This window comes from Pelodiscus sinensis, chromosome 5 (genome assembly GCF_052426305.1).
Source record: "Pelodiscus sinensis isolate ZL-2025 chromosome 5, ASM5242630v1, whole genome shotgun sequence".
NCBI classification, from domain to species: Eukaryota; Metazoa; Chordata; order Testudines; family Trionychidae; genus Pelodiscus; species Pelodiscus sinensis.
In genome coordinates this window covers 31,602,585-31,617,761 of record NC_143056.1, presented here as the reverse complement: position 1 = coordinate 31,617,761, position 15,177 = coordinate 31,602,585, and the positions used below count along the sequence as shown (strand labels likewise).

General features: G+C 43.5%; 1 protein-coding gene across 3 annotated transcripts in view; it reads left to right on the top strand.

Annotated features, from left to right (window-relative positions):
• DGLUCY (D-glutamate cyclase) overlaps window positions 1-15,177 on the top strand; it is a 71,806-nt gene that overhangs the window by 34,794 nt on the left and 21,835 nt on the right. For all 3 annotated transcript variants that reach the window (XM_025190957.3, XM_014579725.4, XM_006135505.5), the window contains exons 6-9: window positions 1,694-1,816; window positions 6,532-6,729; window positions 11,355-11,615; window positions 13,893-13,992. In XM_025190957.3, the coding sequence (XP_025046742.3) occupies window positions 1,694-1,816; window positions 6,532-6,729; window positions 11,355-11,615; window positions 13,893-13,992 (682 nt within the window). The remainder of the gene's footprint in view (window positions 1-1,693; window positions 1,817-6,531; window positions 6,730-11,354; window positions 11,616-13,892; window positions 13,993-15,177) is intronic.

The window sequence follows — 15,177 nt, the reverse complement described above, 5'->3', positions numbered from 1 at the left end:
AAATAATACAACTGACTTGGACAGTTTCAGAATATAGACAGGAATACTCACAATGAGTTTTAGCATAGAAAAATGTAAGCTCATTCATGAAGGGGAAAATGGAACAGTTATTCAACAGTAAGATTATGTGTGGAAAGTAAAAGATCAAAGAGCAACAGTAGAAATTATAATAGAAATAACCTTTTATTATTATATGTAAATAATAAAGAAGCCAGTGAAGTTATAGCTGTATCAAATCATGAAGCACTAATGGCCATACACCTAGAATAATACGTACAGATGTGGGTATTTAGCTCCAAGAAAACTAACTACAAATTGGGGTGAGTTGAGAGAACAACAAAAATTATTGAGGCTATTTTTGTTGGTCTCTGAGCAGAATTTTTTTTAATAGTCACATGGGCTTACTCAAATGAAGTCTAAGGTGCCAGAGATTGATCTTCTGGCCTACAGTTTAGTGGGTCTAGTAAGGGTCCACTAAATCAAACATTGAGGTGCACCTGTCAACGCCAGTACTCCTTGATTCATGGGAAGTAAGGAAAGTCAACAGGAGCATTTGCTCCCATCGACCTCCTGCTGTGGAAATGGCACCAAGCTTGGCTTGGCTTAAATTGCATTGATTCCAGCTACATTATTTATGCATACCTTAAGCCAGCCTTCCGGGTATAGCAAAGACCTGGTCTAAAGCAGATGGCAGGGGAGGGGAAAGTAAGAAAACTAGCAGAAGAACATAATCACAAAAAAGAAAGAGCAGTTGTTTTTAGAATGATCCAAGACAATAAAACTAGAAGTAATGGAATTACATCAAGCAAAAGAAGATTTAGGCTGAAGAACAGGAAATGTGTGATAAGTGAGATCTAAAAGGCAGTGAAATAACTGCCAAAGGAAAGTAGTGGAGGCCTATATATTTAGTTCATGAAAATGGGCTGGACAAAGCTATGGAGAATGTGCTATAGGTAGGAACATGCTTGTACTGGCAAACAGGAATAAATCACCACTATTGTTATGGAATTATCTCTTGAGTGAACAGATCAGATATTGTAAAATGTTTCCTGTGAACTCTGACATTCAGGGTGTGTCTAGACTACAGCGTTTTTTTGAAAAAAGGAGCCATTTTTCGAAATAACTTCACCTGCGTCTAGACTGCAGCTGCGTTCTTTTGAAATTAAATTGAAAGAACGTGGCAGTTTTTTCTATTGTGGTAAACCTCATTTTATGAGGAATAGCGCCTTTTTTTGAAAGTACTCTTGAAAAAAGGCGCTATTAATTGCAAACTGTGCTTTTTAGAAAGAGAGCGTTTAGACTCTTTCAAAAAAGCGGCTCGCTTTTTTGAAAAATCTGCTTGTAGTCTAGATGCTCTTTTTCGAAAGAGGCCTGTAGTCTAGACGTACCCTCAGAGAGTACTCAGCAGGTTTTCATTTGCCTACAATCTAGCCAGATATAATACGTAATAACATGTCCTCATGTGTATTTTACTAATATACGAAATAATGTAAGGAGTGTAATTCTAAGGCAGGAACTGAGAACACATACATGCATGCAAAGAGAACCTAACAAGCCATGCGAGTCATAGACTGGCCTTGCTTTTGCTGCTTTCCATACCGCAATATTAACATAGTTTCATTTGTTGAGCTCAGCATTATGCCATTATTGCTTTACTGCAATTTAATGTTGTTTCACTATTTGTCAATCTTAGGCCTATTAGGGATCCAAAATCTTTCCAATCCAGACTATGGAGATCCAGTTCAGTCTCACCCTGGGGATATTCCAGTGTTTTGGGCCTGTGCAGTAACAGGAGTGGAAGCAGTCAGCAACTGCAGTATGTACTATATTTCATGGACTTTTTAGCGTTGAGATAATAGTGGTTTCATTTTTATGTAGTTCACTGTACACTGAGACAGTTTTTATTTGTGAGATGTGGTTAGTGGGTCTAATCTTCATTATCCTAAACTAGAGTTCATTGGAAAACCTTTGATGGACCCTTTTCAACCTTTTCTTTTAGAACAGTTCATCTTTGGGTTATTTTCTCCGTGGGTGCATTACATACTCATGCACTCTTGATTGCGGATCTTTTGGCTAGAAGTGCCTGCAGGTCTGCACCTGCACTATACTCCTCCTCATGCTCCAGTACAAGGGCATTTAGGGAGTAGTAGACCCATGCTACTCCAGTTCATTCTTAACTGTCTATGGTTTGAGCTGGAGTTCTGTGATATCAGCTGTCTGGTTGACACAGTATTCTGTCCTTTTACTCCTGTATAATAATTAAATTTTTAGTTGCTGATATTTGTTTTGTTTTTGCTGTTGTTTATTTACATGTTATAGCCCAGGTGTGCTTTGAAGGTAGGTTTCCACCATCTCCCCCCAATCATTCTTTGAGCCCTCTCCCTTTCTTGACTGGTAACCTTCTGTACTGGCAGCTTTCCTGCCCAAGGTCTCAAGATTTAAGCTCTGCCAGTCCTGCCACAGGTCTTTCTCCTTTAACTGATAGGCACTCCAGCTGCCAATCCTTTCTTGGAAAGGCTCATGTCCCACGCAGCCTTCAAGAAACTAAGGGAAGACTGTCTGACACTGCTCTCTGTAGAGTGCTCCTATAAATCCATAGGATCAGATTTCCCACAGACACACATCATATATTAGACTCAGCTGTGCAGAGTGCTTCAGAGACTTCATTGACTACAGCCTCGAGAAACCAGGAGATGACTTCAGTCACACCGAGAGCTACCAAACATAAGATATCCCACTCCATTGATAGAATATCTAGGAAAGAGAGATGTCTGCTTAAATCTGGGAGCAAGAAGATCTCACATCCACCTGTACGTACTACCAAGACTCCCACTAGACACAGTACCAAAGCACCAGCATTGCTGAAGACTTCTTCAAAGACGTGCCAAGGTACTGCATACTGAAAATCTGAGTACTACAATACCTACAGTTATTCAGTTCTGAGCTATTGTCTCATTGGTATCAAAATCAGAGTCTTTCAGATGAAATAACTCTAAGAAATTATTTTACCAGGTACTGTCCATCAACAGCTAGATCTCTCCAGGATGACTGTGGTCTTTTCTGGTACCATATCTTGTACTGCTGGATATATTTCATCTAAAGGAACACTCTCCAGGTTCACTAGTAGCTTCTAGGTACCTCTCTTGTGAAGATCTTCAAGTTATGGAGGAATCTTAGTTCCCCTTCCTAAGAGGTGCCACAAGACTTTCCACTGGCACGTGTCTTCCACCCCGATCCGATATATTCCCTGATATCACTACAGTCTCAAGTATAGATCCATCCAGCAGTACAATCATGATTTCTAGATCCTCCTTGACTTCTAATACTAATGTGGACCCCAGCACAGAATCCTTTAGCTCTGTCACTTGACATGAGAGAGGACACCTCCGTGGGTGGTGGGAAGGCCACATGCTGTCTGCCTTCCCCTTGTTCTAGGTCTAAGGGAGGCAACTCGACCTCTTCCACCCGATGCTCCCCTTCCTGCAGGAGCCAAGCCCCCCAACACAGGGACAGGCTTCCAGGGCTCACCCTGCACAAACCACGGTAGGAGCAGGTCTCCAAGCCCCATGTGAGCCTTCCAGGCCCTGGAGCATGGGGAGGGTAGGCAGCAAGCAGCCCAAGCCTCCCCAGCCCTGGAACAAGGGGAAGGCAGACAGCATGTGGCCTTCCCACCACCCACGGAGGTGTCCTCTCTCATGTCTAGTGACAGAGCTAAAGGATTCTGTGCTGGGGTTCACATTAGTATTAGAAGTCAAGGAGGATCTAGAAATCATGATTGTACTGCTGGATGGATCTATACCTGAGACTGTAGTGATATCAGGGAATATATCGGATCGGGGTGCCTCCCTGACCCTGGAGCCCAGAGAAGATAGGTGCTACACAGTCCCAGCCTCCTCAGCCCTGGAGCCCAGGGAGGGAGGGTGAGACACAGTCCCAGCCTCCCTGGCCCCAAAGCACAGAGTGGGTGGGTAGCACATGGCCCCAGCCTCCCCACCCAGACCTGGAGCATAGGGAGGGTGGGCATCACCAGTCTTCTGCCCTGGAGCACATGCAGGGCTCACTGACCCAGAGACCCCAGCCTCAGTGTGGCTCAAGCCTGGGAGCAGTCCAGGAGCCCAATGAAGCAGCGAGTGTTCTGGAGGCAGAGTGTGGGCAGGGCCACATCTGGCAGTTTGGGAAGGCAATGCCTTCCTCTGTCTCGTATACCTGCTCCCCATGGATACCTCCTCTGATTCAGAGGTCCGTATGCAGGACTATACTGTCTTGCACCCTCCTCCTCTTGAGGTATTCCCTGAAGAGGAGACCTCAGGCATTATACCCTTCTCCGGGGGTCTTTCTGGAGACCTTGGGCTCTGTCTGAAGATCATATCTACAGGATATTCTTACACAAGAGGTCCCAACATGAGGACCTAGCTTAGGAGCCACCATACCAAATTCAAGAGGAGCCATCAGAGGCTCAAGAATTCAGATGAAGTTTGCCCCAGAAGAGACAACTGTCCCTTCTCTGCCATCCTACATAGACAACTTTAAGAACTTGATTAAATGCATAATAGAGGCTTTATAGATTTCTTTGGAAGAAATCCAGGAACAAAAGCAGTCCTTGGTGGATATCTTGCACACCTCCACTGAGGGCAAGGTAGCCTTACCCATTAATTATGCCATTCTCTCACCAGCCCACACAATGTTGTAGACTCTAGCCATCATCTCTCTCACTTGTAACAGGCTCAGTAAAAAGTACTATGGCCCAGCCAAGGACTCAGTGTACTTGCTTTCACAGTCCTCTCCTAATTCCCAGGTCATCAATGTTGCAAACAAAAGGAGTCAGCAACATCATATCTGCAAAATCATAAAGCCCAAAGCAGATGGACTCCTCAAAAGTTGTCACTACATATCAACATACTTTAAGCAGTCCTTTATACCTGCTTTTGTTTCCTACCTCTGATCTGGGGCCAATTAGTTAGAGTTATGTAGGACAATGGCATGGTCATGTAATGTAAAAACTGCCAAGAAGTAACAAAATCATGAATCTTATGTGAACACTCTGTGGAACTGGTGCATAGCTCTGTGAATAAATATCTCTGTGGTCTATCTGTGAGATCACAGAACACCATTGTAGTTTCATGGAACAGAATCTACTGTCAAGAGCACATGATAGCTAATCGACATGGCCTTTCAAGAGATCTGCCTTACCTGGGGACTTCCAGAGGTAGACCTCTTTGCCTTGCCTTCAAACTCTTATTTATACACTTTCCCTTCAATTGCACCGATATACAAAGCCCTATTCAAACTGAAATAAAAAAAAAGTTATTTTCATAACTCCAGAGAGACAGATGTGGATCCCAACCTGTACCCATCTGGCAACATATACTGTTGCACCTTCCTCTAATGAACAACTTCTTGACCCAGGAGTGGGGCTGCAGAATGCACTCCCATATCCTGCACCTCAAGTCCTGTCTCCATGCTGGTTCTTGGGCCTAGAACAGAAATGTTCTCCCAGAATTCAGTCAGTTCTGTTAAATATCAGGAATTCCACCATATTAAAGACTTACTTGCAGAAATGGAATCTCTTTCTGGGAATGAGTGACAGGGGAAGGCTCACTTGATGATCGCTTATTCTGTTAATTCCCTCAGGGGCAGTTGGCATTAGCTACTGGGCTAGATGGAACTTTGGTCTCACCAAATATGTCTCTTTTTGTGTTCTTCTCTTCCAGTCTTGTTGCACCCAATGCTCCATAACTGATCATTTTCTCTTGCTGTTTACTAGCTCCTAATTCTGAAATCACCGGGACTTTGCCTAAGCTTTGTTAAAGGTTCATTTAGTTGCCATCAAGGTGTTCCACTTGCAGATTGAGGGTTTTCTGGTCTTTGAACATCCTACAACAGTAATATTCTTTAAGGCACTCCTTAACCAATTCAAGTTAGTGCAGAAGCCTTTCCCCTCAGCCCTAAAGATCTCAATTTAATGTTTAACTGATTGAGGGCTTCCCATCAAACCAAATGGCAAACTGCTCACAATTCCAGATGTTCTTCAAGTTTTTGTTCCTTGTGGTCATGATTTTAGCCAGAAGTACAGAGGAACTAGGAGCCCTCATGGCTGACCCACTATATATGGTAATTTATCTGTGCACAATTGTATTGCATCCTACTCCTTTCTTCTTCCATAAAATATCATCAGAGTTCCACGTCAGTCAGGACATTCAGCTGCTGGTATTTTACCCAAACTGTGCGTACATGAGAGAGTTTGCATTTATTTTATTTATCATACTTTTGGGCATCTATCTATTTACTTGTCTGTCTGTCTGTCTACATATTACATACATATACAATATTACATATGCATATATTTGATTAGCTCCCTTCATGTCCTTTATGTGTCACTTGTCATCTTATATTGTAAGCTTTTTGGGTAGGGATCATCTATATGTTTTAGGATGTAACTTTTCTATTGTTATCATTCTGGTGTTTTATCAATAACATTTTTATTTGTTATTAGTATTGCATATTGAGTTGAAATCTTGCCATCTATTGTAGAGTCTCCACTGGCTTTTACTAATTCTCCTGACTGCACGTTTATTACTGACCTGAAGAATGAAGATGCTGCAGTTCATAACTCTAAAGAAATCCCTACGGTTCACTGCATTTCTCAAAATCCTTTGCATTATAGCATTGCATCAGCAACAGCTATACAAAAGATAAGAAATCTAGAAAGTCTTATTGGAATTGATCCAGGTAAAAAAAAATTAACATTTTTCTTGAGTTATTGAAAAATTGGTAATTCTAGAAACAGGATTTGCCATACTAAATTAGTATGGCACATTTAGTTCATTTATCTATTGCGTAATTTATTTTAAGTAGTAAAAACTAAAAGGTAATTGCAAATATTACAAAAAATTCCTATGTTAGATTATTCTGTTTGACTATTGTTAGTTCTCTCCTCCCACCTACTTTGGACCAGGCTAAAGTATGGGGTTTGCACCGGAAAACAGGGAGACACCAGTTCAGTTCTCATTCCTAATCTCATTTGCAGATCTGAGTTCTAGACAGTCAGGCCTGCTGGTTAGAGTAGTGGCCTAGAACAGATACCAAGGGTTGAAGCTGGAGATAGAGTTGGGATGAGGCCGCAAACATCACTGAAACATAGATATGCCAACTCAATATCATAGTCATACTTTGGAAGTAGGATGAAATCGAAGTTGGATGGGATTCAGTCCAAAGGTCTGGGTACAGGACTAGAGCAGATCAGGAACAGGAGCAGCTGACTTGGGCTAGAATAAGGCTTAGGTAAGGCTGGGGCAGAAACAGGGATAGGATCATGGGCAGGTAGAAAGCCTATGGATTTTGTAACAGTAGGAGGGTTCCTAGTCAAATGGAGGAGCATTTCTTCCACAGCTGCAGATCCAGGCCAGGGTTGGCTTTCAGGAGGTAGAGAGGGGGCACCTCTTCCCTCTGCTGTAGGGCCAGGGCTGGGGGAGATGCATTTCTTCCCATGCCACACTGACTACTTGTGTGGCACTTAATAGGCTGTGCAGGTTAGAGGGAACATAGATAATGACCCATCCCTCAGGGTTGTTCAGGGAGTCCTTCCAATCTCTCCTTTCCTCATCATTTTCTCACACACATGCATGCACACAAATGTGCGTTCCATACAGACACACATGATATGAGACCAGCAGGGCTTCAGACTGAACAATTGTCTTCCCAATCCTCTAAAAGTCCACTAAAGACCATGTCACTGCAGTTACCTTATGGGAAGTGTTGTGTTTTGCTGATTGTCCTGTTCTTCTGCTCTTTCACTATCTCTGTGTCATTAGTGCCAGGACTGAGGAACAGGTTATTGGCTGCTCCCCTCCTTGAACCAGACTGACATTGCAGGACAGACACTGGATAGATGAGGTCATCTGCATTGTAACATTCAACCAAAGGCAGATTAAGCTTTTGTGGGGCCCGTTCCCCAGCCCTCCTGCCTGGAGTCCCCATTTGGCACTCCTAATTGGGTGCAGGAGCTTGACCCACTCTGCCCACCCAGCACTTCTGCAGAGAAATGGGATCAGGACACTGGGCTTTCCCCTGCCCACCTTGTACTTCTGCTGGGGAGCAGAGTTAGGGACTGGGTGTGTACCCCACTCTGTTCGCCTGACATGCCAGCTGGGGAGGTGGGGATCAGGCACAGAAGTTTGCCTTCTTCCACATGCCAGCGCTTCTTCCAGGGAGCAGGACTGGCAGAGCAGAACAAGCTCTGCATCTTGATCCCACTCCTTGGCAGAAGGACTGGGCTGTTAAAGTTGGGGTGTGAGGTCACTTATTTTTCTGTGGGCCTCCAGTTGACCAAGGCCCCTGGGCACTGGCCCATTAGCCCAGTAACTAATCTGTCACTGCACCCAACTGTTTTGAGGCACTTCTGACCAAAGAAATCACTTCATTTTCACTGACCACGCACTCCACTCATAGTTCATAGACCTCCAAAAAAGATGCAAGCCACATGAGGCTCAATCTGACTATATTGTTGTTATTATTCAACATTCATAGAATACTAGAACTAGAAGGGACCGAGCATCATCTAGACCAGGGGTCTCCAAACTTTTCAGCCCAAGGGCCGCATTAACTATCAAACAGCAGTTCGGGGGCCGACTACACACTTGAGGTCCAAATAAAAAACAATCAAAACATGGATGTTGTTTTTAATTATTTATTTAATATTATTTTATTCAGTTATTATTTAATAACACATTGATACACTACACATGAACACCTGTATTAGTGTGAATGGTGAAATTGTTTCCTGGATGCCAAAATAGCAGACATTTCTGGCTTTAGATTTGTTGTCCCTAACATCAAAAGTGACCTGAGATTATCATCGGACAAGTTTGTTCTCAAATTGTTCTTCACGTATTTCATTCTTGAAAATGTTTGTTCACACAGGTATGTTGTTCCAAAGATTGAAAGGTATCTTGATGCAAAAGTTTTGACATTAGGAAAGTCTTCCTTGGGCAAAAACTGGTAAAAACCCACCAGTCCTATTTTGAACTTGTCCCTAAGGAGGTCATTTGCTTGCAACTCAATGACTTCCAGCTGCAGTTCATCTGGGCAACTGGCCACATCTGCTTCAAATGGGTTTTGAAACAATCTCACTTCTTCTGCCTTTGAATCCAAGTCAGAAAACCGCTGCTGAAACTGCAGCTGGAGGATACACGTAAATTTCCGTAATTTTTTTTCCGTAGACAAAAAGGTCTCCACGGGCCGGATGAGAGGGCCTCGCGGGCCGCATCCGGCCCGCGGGCCGTAGTTTGGAGACCCCTGATCTAGACCATTCCTGATGGATGTCTATCTAACCTGCTCTTAAATATCTCCAGAAATATAGATTCCACAATCTCCCTAAGCAATTTATTCCAGTGTTTAACCACCCTAACAGTTAGGAAGTGTTTCCTAATGTCCAACTTAAACCTCCCTTGCTGCAGTTTAAGCCCATTACTTCTTGTCCTATCATCAGAGGCCAAGGAGAACAATTTTTCTCCCTCCTTCTTATAACACCCTTTTAAATACTTGAAAACCACTATCATGTCCCCTCTCAGTCTTCTCCTTTCCAAAGTAAACAATCCCTGTTCTTTCAGTCTTCTCTCATAACTTATGTTCTCTAGACTGTTAATCATTCTTGTTGTTCTTCTCTGGACCTTCTCCAATTTCTCCACAACTTTCTTGAAATGTGGTGCCCAGAACAGGACAGTACTCTAACTGAGGCCTACTCAACACAAAGTAGAGCTGAAGAATGACTTCTCGTGTCTTGCTCACAAAACTCCTGTTAATGCATTCCAGAATCATGTTTGCTTTTTTTGCAACAGTGTCATGCTGTTGACTCATACTTAGCCTGTAGTCCACTATGACCCCTAGATCTCTTTCTGCAGTACTCCTTCCTAGACAGTCACTTCCCATTCTGTATGTGTAAAATGGATTGTTCCTTCCTAAGTGGAGTACTTTGCATTTGTCCTTATTAAAATGCATCCTATTTACCTCAGACAATTTCTCCATTTTGTCCAGATCATTTTGAATTATGACCCTGTCCTCCAAAGCAGTTGCAATCCCTCCCAGCTTCGTATCATCCTCAGACTTAATAAGCAAACTTTCTATGCCAATATATAAATCACTGATGAAGATATTGAACAGAACTGGTCCCAAAACAGCCCGCTGTGGAACCCTACTTATTATGCCCTTCCAGCATGATTGTGAATCATTAATAACTACTCTCTGAGAATGGTTATCCAGTCAGATAACAGTTATCATTCGGTATAGCCAAAAAACCTTAGCCAGGTTGGTCCCTGTGTGCTAGGCCCTGTATTCCAGTTTCTTCCAGGGAACTGAGTTTCTTATACTGGCATCAGAGCCTGTTAATTGCACTCTCTCCCTCAAGCCACATCACTCAATGCTTCAATCAGTTCATCAGGAATTACTGGTTTGGTCATTCATGATGAAGAAACAGGCTAGAGCTAAAAGGTCTGAGTAAGTTTGAATGACATCTGCCCTTTCCCATTTAGGAGGCAGCCTATAACCACAGTGTGAAATGCCCATTTACAAATCCACTGCCTTGCCCTGTCCTGGTGCAGTATTCCTATGCTTACCTCTATGAGTATGTGCATGAGCCTGAGTTTAAATGTTTATCTGTGTATTTGAACATGTACACAGGAATGTGCTTGATCTCATTTGTGTAAAATGACTGGGGTCTGGAATTTTGGATCTTCTCTGACCCTGATTTTGTTCTTTACGGAACAGCTTTGGGCCAAGACACATGAATTATTTAAAAGGGAAAAGTGGCTCCCTAATAAGAGGCTCAATGAACAAGATCCCTTCTGCCCAAGAGTCTTTTTTGTTATATTTTCAAAGTTTATATCCTGCATTCCCGTCCCACATCTCTTCTTTTTCCTCAATTCACTCTCATCTCTTACCAAAACTCTTATCCCCAGTACTTCTGCATTTTCCAGTGATTTTGGAATGTATCTCTTTCTGAATGTATCTATTGACTCAATATTTATTATGAGTGGAACTAATACCCCATCGGCTTCTTCTTTATAAAAAAATTAAAATAAAGCCCTTATCCATTTGGAGTTTCAGAAATCTGAATCCAGACCTGAATTCTTCATGTTCCACAGCTCAGTCTGAGATGAGAGAGGCTGCCCAACCCGTCCTTTTCTGTTTTTGTAAAGGAGCCACTAGGTACAACTAGGCCTGGCAAGGGATTATTAGCTGTTTTTTGTTTGTTTTGTTTTTTGACCTTGTCAGGAATTGGTCCTGACAGAACCTCCAATAGGTGTTAATATACTAAAAATCTAGTACCATCTTTTAACAAAGTCATTTTTTATTTTTAGGAAACCGGGGCATAAAACATTTGTGCTGCCAAGATGAGCTGCTAAAAGCTTGTCTGTCTCTTTCACATGCTCGATCAGTGCTGATAACCACTGGATTGCCTACTCACTTCAACCATCAGCCACCTGAAGAGAATGATGGCCCTTTAGGAGCCATTGCGATGGCAGCCATGTTGCAGAGCTTGGAGAAAGATGTTGTTATAGTAACAGATCAGAGAGCCATGAGTTTGTATAAAAAGATTATTGAGGATACTATTCAGCAAGGTAAAATGCGCAGTTATGAAACAAAGACAATTTGCTTTTCAGTTTTCATTTGCTACAGAGCTGTCCTGCCCGTAGGATGGTTTGGCACGGCTGTTCCAGGCCCTCTGCTTTGTGACCCTCCATGGAGACCACCTCAACCATCCTATGGGCTTTGCTCCACAGGCTGAGAGGACTTGGGAGACGGCATTGGGGCAAAATGGAACAGGCTGCTAGCTTGCTTCAGCTTGGTTCTCGCCGCCATGCTGAGGGGCAACCCCTGAGCCTGGCCCCTAGGTAATTCCCGGCTTGCATTGCTCAGGGAGGAGGTAAGGGGCAGAGCAGGGGTTGAGCTTGGGAGTGGGGCCAGGTGGGGAGAAGGCCTGCACCAGGTGGAATTGCCCTAGCCCCTGTGCCTGGTGTCCCACCCCCATCTAGGGACAGACTTTATTTGCTAATCTGGTTCAGACACTATTTTATTGCAATCTCTAAATTAGTTCAAGCTTTTAAGAAGTGCTTTAACATCTAGACAGAAAGGACCAGATCTTAACCTCGTTAAATCAACATAGTTCCATTGATTTCCTTGAAATGACACTGATTTATGCTAATTGATCATAGGCCCCTAATCTTCTGAAATACATCTAGAATCTTTCTTCTATTACACTACATTTTAAAATGCAAGACTATGTCTACACTGGTGGCATCTCACTCAAGAACTCTTTTGCGGAAGAGTTCTTGTGCAAAAAATCTTCCACAAGAGCGCGTCCACACGGCCATGTGCTTTTGCACAAGAGATGTTCTTTTGCGCAAGAGCATCCATGGCAGTGTGGACACTCTCTTGCGCAAGAAAGCTCTGATGGCAATTTTAACTACAGGCAGTCCCCGAGTTACGCGGATCTGACTTACGTCGGATCCGCAGTTACAAACGGGGCTTTTCTCGCCCTGGAGGACGGGAGCGGCGGGACGCCCAGATGAGCCGCGGTCCTGCCGCCCGCGTTCTCCGGGGCGAGAAAAGCTGCTCCCCGTCTCCCTGGTCTGCTGGTCAGACCAGGGAGACGGGAAGCAAAGCCTCGAAGGCCGCCCGCAGCAGGACAGCCGCGCGCGCCTGGGCTGTCCCGCTGCGGGCGTCCTCCGCGGCTTTGCTCCCCGTCTCCCTGGTCTGCTGGGGGGGGAGCGCAGCTAGTGCCCCCTCTCCCCCAGCAGACCAGGCTTTTCTGCCCCCGATGCCTGGGGTAGAGCAGCTGGGGCACTGCTGGGTTGGTCCCGCAGCGCCGCTCCTCGGCACTACTGGACCAACCCGGCAGCACCCCAGCTGCTCTGCCCCAGGCGTCCTGATTCAGCCGCTGCTGGTCAGTTTCAGCAGCGGCTGAATCAGGACGCCTGGGGCAGAGCAGCTGGGGTGCTGCTGGGTTGCTCCAGTAGCGCCGAGGAGTGGCACTACTGGAGCAACGCAGCAGCATCCCAGCTGCTGTGCCCCAGGCGTCCCCAAGTCAGCCGCTGCTGAAACTGACCAGCGGCTGACTACAGGAAGCCCAAGGCAGAATTGCTCTTCCCCCGGCTTCCTGGAATCAGCCGCTGATCAGTTTCAGCAGCAGCTGACTTGGGGGCGCCTGGGGTTCTTAAGTTGAATCTGTATGTAAGTCAGAACTGGCATCCAGATTTAGCCGCTGTTGAAACTGATCAGTTTCAGCAGCGGCTGAATCTGGACGCCAGTTCCGACTTACATACAAAATTCAACTTAAGAACAAACCTACAGTCCCTATCCTGTACGTAACCCGGGGACTGCCTGTATAAGGGCTTCTTGCGTAAGAAATTCATGTTGCCTGTCTACACTACCCTCTTGTGGAAGAGCTCTTGCGCAAGAGGGCTTATTCTTTGTGGGGAAAGGAATAACTCTTCTGGAAGAAGCCCTGCTTTACAATGCTATACTGTAAATTTAGTTGTGTAAGAATGCTCATGCAGTGTAGACAGCAGGCAAGCTTTTGCACAAGATCAGTTGTTTTTGCACAAGAAGCTGCCAGTGTAGACATAGCCCAATAGTATCATCAGAAAGTAGAAGGTGAAAAGAGAATTTATTATTAAAAGTGTCTTCATCCCTGCTCATTTGACCTGCTCAGTTGGTCCAAATAACATCTCTAGATTCTGGCTTGCAGCTCTTAATTGTACAGAAGCTAAAGATGGGCAACTAGTATAATTGTTCTCAACTGGAAAATACTGTCTTACACAATCATGTTTGCTAGGCTTACCTTACACACAAAAAAATGACCTGTGGAATCCATTTTGAATTTTTGTTTGTTGTAGGAGTACTGAACACACCGGTGCCTCTACTGAGTTATCAGGGAAATGCTACAGAGTCAGCTTTAATGTTTTTGTGTGAGAATGGGAATCTTGAAAGACCCAGGTATGTATATTAAGTTCCTGAAAATGAATAGGAAGGTGTCTATGCGAAGTCATAGTAAAAGAAACAGCTCTGTTCACAGAAGATATGATTGCAAGCAAATTCTTGAAGCATGAACTATCTGCCAATCAAATTATTTTGCTTCTTTGTAAAATTACTTTGCTTTTATAAAATATATATTAAGTAAATATTACAGTAGCAATTGAAGATCTGAAATTAAAGGTTAATTAACAAAAGAGAATTCTAGATCAAGCACTTCCACTCTGCTGTGGTATTGCAGTGCATGTGAAATACATGATTCCACATTATCCTGAGACCTCTGCAATCCCAAGGTGCAACAGGGAATGGGAAAGAAAGTACATTAATAGTACTTTCCATTGATATTGCAACTTTCAGATGAAAATCTCAAAGATCTCTACATTCAGTAACTTACACTACAGCTGTGAAATACTGTATATTATTATACCCATCTTATCAATGAGAATAGTAAGCTACAGAGAGATTAAATATCTTTCCAAAGACCACACAAAATCCAGTGACAGAATCAGGAACACCATCCTAAAATCCAGGACAGTAGTCTACTTTCATCCATGCTCTAATCTTTGATAATCCACTTTATTCTAGCATGCAAAATGCTACTATCGCTTTTAAATGTCTGAAAAAGATCCTCGTTATATTTAGACACCCTCATCCAAAAATTTTAAATTGTCCATATGATTCTGAAAACTCATTCATACTATGCAAGTGAACTCTGATGTGTACAAAATCCTTGAATTGAACATGCATATATTTAGGTTTGTATACATGCCTTGCTGTTTACACTAAAATATGCATGTATTGAATATCTGGCCAGCAACTTACATTTCCTTTTAATGAACTTACTGTTTTATTTTCTTGAACCAATATGGGTGTGTCTAGACTGGCCAGTTTTTCCGGAAAATCAGCTGCTTTTCCAGAAAATCTTGCCAGCTGTCTACACTGGCTGCTTGAATTACCGCAAAAGCACTGACTTCCTACTGTAAGAAATCAGTACTTCTTGTGGAAATACTATTCTGCTCCCGTTCAGGCAAAAGTCTCTTTTGCACAAAGCTTTTGCGCAAAAGGGCCAGTGTAGACAGCTCAGATTTGTTTTCCGCAAAAAAGCCCCGATCGCGAAAAGTGCTTTTGCGGAAAATCATGCCAATCTAG